The sequence below is a fragment of the Benincasa hispida genome, chromosome 5 (genome assembly GCF_009727055.1).
Source record: "Benincasa hispida cultivar B227 chromosome 5, ASM972705v1, whole genome shotgun sequence".
Taxonomy (NCBI): Eukaryota; Viridiplantae; Streptophyta; class Magnoliopsida; order Cucurbitales; family Cucurbitaceae; genus Benincasa; species Benincasa hispida.
In genome coordinates this window covers 19,560,339-19,567,836 of record NC_052353.1, presented here as the reverse complement: position 1 = coordinate 19,567,836, position 7,498 = coordinate 19,560,339, and the positions used below count along the sequence as shown (strand labels likewise).

The following is a 7,498-nucleotide window of genomic DNA, read 5'->3' as shown; positions in this document are numbered from 1 at the left end:
TCTGATCGTCAATTTTTTCAAAATCCATAATTAAAAAAATCTCTTTACATATTTGAAGATTAATGCATTGATCACTCTCAAAGTTAATTAGAATAAAATATCTAAATTTTAACTTATAAAATTTAGAATATAATCGATCCTAACTATAAATTTTACACAATATTAAACGAAGAAAAGGTAAAAAAATAAAATAAATTTGATACACTTAAAAAAAAAAGAAAAAAAAAAGCTTCACTTGATACCATAATTATTATTTATTAGTAAGTTCTAACACACAAAACCCACTCTCGCCAATGTCCATCTCTCTCCTCATAAATTTCTCACAACAAAACTCTGTTCCTTTCTCTCTCTCACTCTGTTTCATTTGCATTTACTCTGCTCTGCCTTCTTACTCTTCCACTTCCCTTCTTCTGGGTTTCTTTCAGAAATGAAGCTCATCCCCTTCCTTCCATGGCTGAACCTCCACATGGCCTTCTTCTTCTTCTTCTTCTTCCTTGCTTCTTCTTCACTTCTTCATTCATCCCCTGTTTCTTCACTTCCCCACAATGAAGGTCTTTATTTTCTCCATTTCCTCCTCTGTTTTTCATTTTAACTTAAACCCTCCTCATTTTTAAGCTTTTTCCCACTTTCTTGGTTTCCATTTTACAAACAAACCCCTTTACTTGGGCGAATGCATGTTAATGATAGTATCGTCCAATCTCGGGCTTCGGATTTTCTGTTTTCTATTTTTTTTATTCTCTTCTCCATCTTCAATGTTCTATATCTTTATTTGACTTTTTGAAATATTTTATGCTATCTGTTGCTATTCTAGTTTAGTTTATTTTATTTTGCCATTTTCTATAGGACGAGCACTTATGTCAATCAAGGCCTCGTTTAGCAATGTAGCTAATGTGTTGCTTGACTGGGATGATGATCATAACCACGATTTCTGTTCATGGCGTGGAGTTTTCTGCGACAATGTTAGCCTTTCAGTTGCTGCTTTGTGAGTTTTCGTCTCTATTTGTTCTTGTTTTTCTTCTTTCCGCCATTGACATTGCAACCAACAACCGTGGGAGCTCTTTGCTCAATATATTTTTTATGGGTTATTTCTCATTTTCGTTTTTTTTTTCTGGGTATGAAGGAACTTGTCCAACTTGAATCTGGGTGGGGAGATTTCACCATCCATTGGAGATTTGAGAAACTTACAGTCAATGTATGTTATCATCCGTTCCGTTTTAATACTCTTTTTGCTTGTTTGATAGCTTAACTCGGTTGGTTCTTTATGTTCAACGTTGCTTTGTTATGGTAGTGACTTTCAAGGGAATAAACTGACTGGCCAAATCCCTGATGAGATTGGTAACTGTGGTCTTCTTGTCCATCTGTAAGATTTCTCTTCCACAACTTTCAATTTTAACTTTTACTTGGTTGAAAGTGGCATACCTTTACAGCATTACTGGTTCTCTCTTAATACAGGGACTTGTCTGATAATTTGCTCTATGGAGACATCCCCTTCACGGTTTCTAAGCTAAAGCAGCTCGAGTTTTTGTACGTTTTAGAGTCGTCTTTTGTTCGGTTGCCAATCAGTTTTGTTAACTATAGCTTTCTGGATGTTGAACTGTTTCCCTCTATTGCAGGAATTTGAAGAACAATCAGTTGACCGGTCCGATCCCTTCGACCTTAACCCAGATTCCCAATCTAAAAACTCTGTAATTTCTTCACTCCCTTACTTGAGGATCTCTTATGAGTTTTGTTACTTGAGGATCATAGATCTCTTATGATATTAGGATGCGTTTTTGGGAATAATTAGTTTTCTGTTTGTTTATCCCTTTGGATTTCTTTTTTCTGATTTCATTGGTTGCAGTGATCTTGCAAGAAACCAGCTTACTGGGGAGATACCGAGATTAATCTATTGGAATGAAGTACTGCAATATCTGTAAATATCTCTTCACTCGTGTTTCTTTGACATCTAAGCTATAGGATGACCATTCTGTTGGTAGTTCTAACTTTCATTTTGTTTTATTGCTACCAGTGGATTACGGGGGAACTTTTTGACAGGGTCGTTGTCCTCCGATATGTGTCAATTGACTGGCTTGTGGTATTTGTAAGTGGATTATAAATTTATAATCATCCTCTTTAATCTGAAGGCCTATTGTTTTGTGGTTATTTAACTGTGGTGCCCGTGTGCTTGTCTTATATTCAGTGATGTAAGGGGAAACAATCTGACCGGCACGATACCTGATAGCATAGGAAACTGTACTAGTTTTGAAATTCTGTAAGTTTCCAACTGGTATTTTTTTTCTCTGTGATGTATGTTGTTTCTTCACATGAACCAGTCGTGATATCTTTATTGGCATTTCTTGTTGTCTTAGGGATATATCCTACAATCAGATCTCTGGAGAGATTCCATACAACATTGGATTTCTACAAGTGGCCACTTTGTAAGATTCCTTTAACTCTTGCGATTTTAGTGACATTAGAACTCCTTGAATTCAGCGCTCTCAGTCCGTCCTACAGTTTTAATCAGTTGTGTATTCTCCTTGTTAGATCATTACAGGGAAATAGGTTGACTGGTAAGATTCCTGATGTCATTGGATTGATGCAGGCCCTTGCCGTTCTGTAAGTGAAGTTTCAAATATATTTTCTGTTCTTATGGTTTCAACATACGAAATTCTTGGTACATTCAATCATTGTATTTTCTTATTATATACCATGGATCAGGGATTTGAGTGAGAATGAGCTTGAAGGGCCAATACCGCCAATACTTGGGAACTTGTCCTACACAGGAAAATTGTGAGTTTTGCTTTTTAAATGCCACAAACGAAAAAGAAAGCTCTCATATTTTTGTAAGGTGCCTCAAAGTTCATTTCTCTTGGATTAGGTATCTACATGGAAACAAGTTGACTGGGCCAATTCCTCCTGAGCTGGGCAATATGTCAAAGCTTAGTTACTTGTATGTTTGTGTTTGCTTCTAATTCTACATTTTTTGTTTACTTATCAGACAACTGTAGCAATTGAGTTTAATTCTTTACAGGCAACTAAATGATAATCAATTGGTCGGCACAATTCCTTCTGAACTTGGGAAATTGGATCAGTTGTTTGAATTGTGAGTTACATTTTTTTAGGTTCTGGTCGTTCATCGTCTCACAGTGAATTCTATAACTGTCTTTTGTCTACAATGTATTTTTCTAACTTTTGATGCAACGTTTTCTATGCTACTACCCAGAAATCTTGCTAATAATTATCTTGAAGGACCCATCCCTCACAACATCAGCTCTTGCACTGCATTGAATCAATTGTAAGATACCCTACTGCCTTTCATTCAAATTTCATGAGGTTGTTCCATCTCTTGTATGTTTATATGCTAATTCCATTTTTCTTCTTGAAAGCAATGTGCATGGAAACAATCTTAATGGATCAATCCCTTTGGGTTTCCAAGATCTGGAGAGCTTGACCTATTTGTAAGTCTCCAGATCATGAGTTTGTGTAAGATTTAAATTGGGAGATGGTTCATTGAATAAATTTGGTTTTAACAGGAACCTTTCTGCAAACAACTTCAAAGGCAGGATTCCCATTGAGCTGGGACGCATAGTAAACCTCGATACATTGTAAGTTGACTTAAAAACTTCCATCATTTGCTGTTTTCTTCATGCTAGGTGTGTCTTTCCAGTTGGCTTGATGTTTTTGTTTCATACAGGGATCTATCTTGCAATTACTTCTTGGGTCCCGTTCCTGCTTCAATTGGTGATTTGGAACATCTTCTTAGCCTGTAAGACACCTGAATTATTGATAGAGTGGAAGCTTTAAGTAATGTTTCTGATGTATAATCACTTGCAGCAATTTGAGCAACAACCAACTTGTTGGGCCATTGCCAGCAGAATTTGGGAATCTCCGAAGTGTTCAGACTATGTAAGGATTGTTAATTGTGAGTTTGATTTAAGCATTATGCTAGTCTATTGAATTTTGTCCTTCTAAACTATTTTGACTTGCCTGTTTTGATAGTGATATGTCATTCAACAACTTTTCCGGTAGCATACCCATGGAGTTGGGTCAACTGCAAAATATTATCTCCCTGTATGTTTTCCGATACACAATACTCCTACAATGTTATTTCCTTTCCTTTTAAATCCCTTCTGTTAATAATTTTTTGTTTTCAGAATCTTGAACAACAACCATCTTCAAGGGAAGATACCTGATCAGCTGACTAATTGTTTTAGTCTTGCCAATTTGTAAGTTCTTTTTTACCCCTCATCAATAATTTCCTAGTGCTTCTAATGTCTTTCAATCTTACTTTTTTCAGGAACTTGTCATACAACAACTTATCTGGTATCTTACCTCCCATGAAAAATTTCTCTCGATTCGAACCAAATAGGTACAGACAATGAGCTTTGTTTGATTGAAGTGCTATGTATTTGTTGAGCTTCCGTTCCTCATTTGATGATCTGATAATTTTACATCAGCTTTATCGGGAATCCACTGCTGTGTGGAAACTGGTTGGGATCGATCTGTGGGCCTTATATGGAAAAATCTCGAGGTACTCTGCGAAACCCTGATGGCATATTCTAGATAACTTGACATCAACTGATCATACTGACTGAGTTAATATAACTTGTAGCAATGTTGTCTCGGACAGTGGTTGTTTGTATGACATTTGGATTCATAATATTGTTGTCGATGGTTATAATAGCCGTGTACAAGTCGAATCCATCAAAGCAATTGGTTAAGGGTTCAAGCAAGACCGGCCAAGGCAAGCATTGTTTCTATATTTTTCTTGTTTTTTTTTGAGTTATTCCTATTTGATTGATGATTCACCAGTCCCCTTATTTTTGTAGTTCAGGTCCTCCAAATCTTGTGGTACTTCATATGGATATGGCTATTCACACCTTCGAGGACATTATGAGAATGACTGAGAATCTAAGCGAGAAGTACATTATTGGTTATGGAGCTTCTAGCACTGTGTACAAATGTTTACTGAAAAATTCCCGACCTATTGCAATTAAGCGACTTTACAATCACTACGCACACAATTCACGGGAGTTTGAGACTGAACTCGAAACTGTTGGTCGTATCAGACATAGAAATCTTGTTAGCCTTCATGGTTATTCATTATCACCCTGTGGGAATCTCCTCTTCTATGACTACATGGAAAATGGTTCACTTTGGGATCTGCTTCATGGTAAGTAGTACTCCCTCAACTTGAATTGCTTCCTTTTAGAGTATTTGATCTTTTCGACAGAAAGTTGGATAATATCGACGATGATGTTTTGCTTCACTAATCAATAGGGACAGGTAAGAAGGTTAAGCTGGATTGGGAAGCACGTCTGAAGATTGCGGTTGGAGCTGCGCAAGGGCTTGCATATCTTCACCATGATTGTAATCCCCGAATCATTCACCGGGATGTCAAGTCTTCAAATATTTTACTGGATGAAAATTTTGAGGCCCATCTTTCTGATTTTGGGATTGCCAAATGTATCCCAACTGCCAAAACATATGCATCGACTTATGTGCTTGGGACAATTGGCTACATTGATCCAGAGTATGCCCGAACCTCCCGGCTTAACGAGAAGTCCGATGTTTATAGCTTTGGCATTGTTCTTCTGGAACTACTGACTGGGAAGAAAGCTGTGGATGATGAGTCCAATTTACATCAGCTGGTTTGTTCATCAAATCACTTCTAAGATATATTTCTTTCATATTTTGCCTGAATCTGAATTTATTCTCCCCATCTCTATGAACTGCCAGATATTGTCCAAAACTGATAACAATACTGTGATGGAAGCTGTCGATCCTGAGGTTTCAGTCACCTGCATCGATTTAGCCCATGTTCGAAAAACGTTCCTGCTTGCTCTCCTCTGCACAAAACACAATCCCTCCGAACGTCCAACCATGCATGAAGTTGCACGAGTATTGATCTCCCTTCAGCCACCACCACCTACTATGAAACAAACTTCATTCCCAACGAAAACGTTGGATTATGCACAATTTGTGATTGAAAAGGGTCAGAATCGAAACTTGAAAGGGCAGGAGGAGCAGCATAAGTCAGATGTGAATACTTCGGATGCTCGGTGGTTTGTTCGGTTTGGGGAAGTTATATCTGAACAACACAGTTTGAATCAATAACAGATTAACCATGCTCTTACAAATGCATACAGAAAGAAAGGGGGTTATTATGTGGTGGTAGGAAGGGGATAGCAAAGACAGAATGTGTAGTTTTTGTAGTTTGTTTTGTTTTCCAAAGCTGCAGTTTAGTTATATTTAGATACTAAGCTTTTCTTTGTGCAGCTGTGAAATGGTTTTGTGTATTCAGCAGTATAATATCAGAAATATGAAATATTTGTATGAACAAAATGAACTCCATACACTTCATGCATTACATTATTTCCAATTCGTAACTCACTGCTTTTTGTTAGAATATGCAACTGTTATTTTTGTAATTTTATATGAATATTTTTAAAATATGGTTTGTGAATGTGACCAATTAACCAACAAACAAAATTACCCGTTCCAAATAATATCTTGTTACATTGAAACATAGAAATGTTGACTAATCTGACTAACATTGAACTTACACTTGGTCTTCTTAGTTGGAGAGTCTTTAGCATGGCTAGAGCTTTTGTAAGCTCTATTCTTAGGCTGTTAGTGTAGAATTTGTATTTCCGTACACTCCTTGTAAATACATACTTTTGATAAATACATACTTCTACATGGAATCAAAGCCTTTTCTTCCATAACTTCTCCTTGCTTCAAATTTGTCCAGCTTCAAATCTTCCAGTGGATGTCTCCTTAGATTCGACGAGTCAGCTCGCTTTCGTGCGTTTCCAGATTCGGTGAGCTTTGATGCAACCCAAGTCGAGCTGAGCCTCTGAACACAATTCGATGAAGCTTCCAGATCCATACTTTTCTAAAACATCGCTCTTCTCAGTCTCAAATATATATTGATTTTGCTAATATGGTTCACACCTAGTTCTCTCGCACAATCAAAGGTTCAGCATATAGATAACGCCTTGGAATATAAGGACTCCAGTCTCATTTCCTTTCTCACCCAGTAAGACACTTTTATTCAGCGCTTTTGTCCCCATACCTCTCAACTGAATGAGCGAGCGGAACGAAAACATCGTCACATTCTGGACTCTGTCCGGGTCTAATTTCTGTCTGCCTCCTGCCTTGCAAAATTTTGGGGTGAAGCCGCTCTTACCTCTGTCTACACAATCAATCACCTTCCTTCATCTGTTCTTCAAAATGTTTCTCCGTTTGAACGTTTATATGATACTTCTCCTAATTACTCTAACCTCAAGGTCTTTGGTTGTGCATGTTTTGTACTTCTTTACCCCCATGAACATATCAAATTAAAACCACATGCGCGTCTCTGTTGCTTCCCTGGCTACGGAACTGAACATAAAGGTTTTCGTTGTTGGGATCCTCTTCCTAAAGATTGCACATCTCTCGGAATGTCTCCTTTTGGGAGTACACTATGTTCTCTAGTCTCTCAACCTTTCACGATTCTTCCTTAAGTTCTTTTCCC

General features: G+C 37.4%; 1 protein-coding gene across 1 annotated transcript; it reads left to right on the top strand.

Annotated features, from left to right (window-relative positions):
- The first annotated feature begins 278 nt into the window (after positions 1-278).
- On the top strand, positions 279-6,367 carry LOC120077596 (LRR receptor-like serine/threonine-protein kinase ERL1). The gene is made up of 27 exons (XM_039031532.1): positions 279-551; positions 844-982; positions 1,121-1,192; positions 1,289-1,360; positions 1,453-1,524; positions 1,614-1,685; positions 1,841-1,912; positions 2,009-2,080; positions 2,180-2,251; positions 2,349-2,417; positions 2,524-2,595; positions 2,698-2,769; positions 2,858-2,929; positions 3,011-3,082; positions 3,203-3,274; positions 3,366-3,437; positions 3,513-3,584; positions 3,674-3,745; positions 3,814-3,885; positions 3,979-4,050; positions 4,134-4,205; positions 4,277-4,348; positions 4,437-4,510; positions 4,592-4,723; positions 4,814-5,152; positions 5,260-5,630; positions 5,719-6,367. The coding sequence occupies exons 1-27, from the start codon at positions 428-430 to the stop codon at positions 6,094-6,096; spliced, it is 2,994 nt and encodes a 997-aa protein (XP_038887460.1). The 5' UTR covers positions 279-427; the 3' UTR covers positions 6,097-6,367.
- Positions 6,368-7,498: the final 1,131 nt, after the last annotated feature.

Coding starts and splice junctions, on each gene's coding strand:
- LOC120077596 (XM_039031532.1), top strand. CDS start 428: ATGAAGCTCATCCCCTTCCTTCCATGGCTGAACCTCCACATGGCCTTC. Junction 2,596..2,697: donor ATGCAGGCCCTTGCCGTTCT/GTAAGTGAAGTT, acceptor ACCATGGATCAG/GGATTTGAGTGAGAATGAGC. Junction 4,724..4,813: donor TTCAAGCAAGACCGGCCAAG/GCAAGCATTGTT, acceptor TTTGTAGTTCAG/GTCCTCCAAATCTTGTGGTA.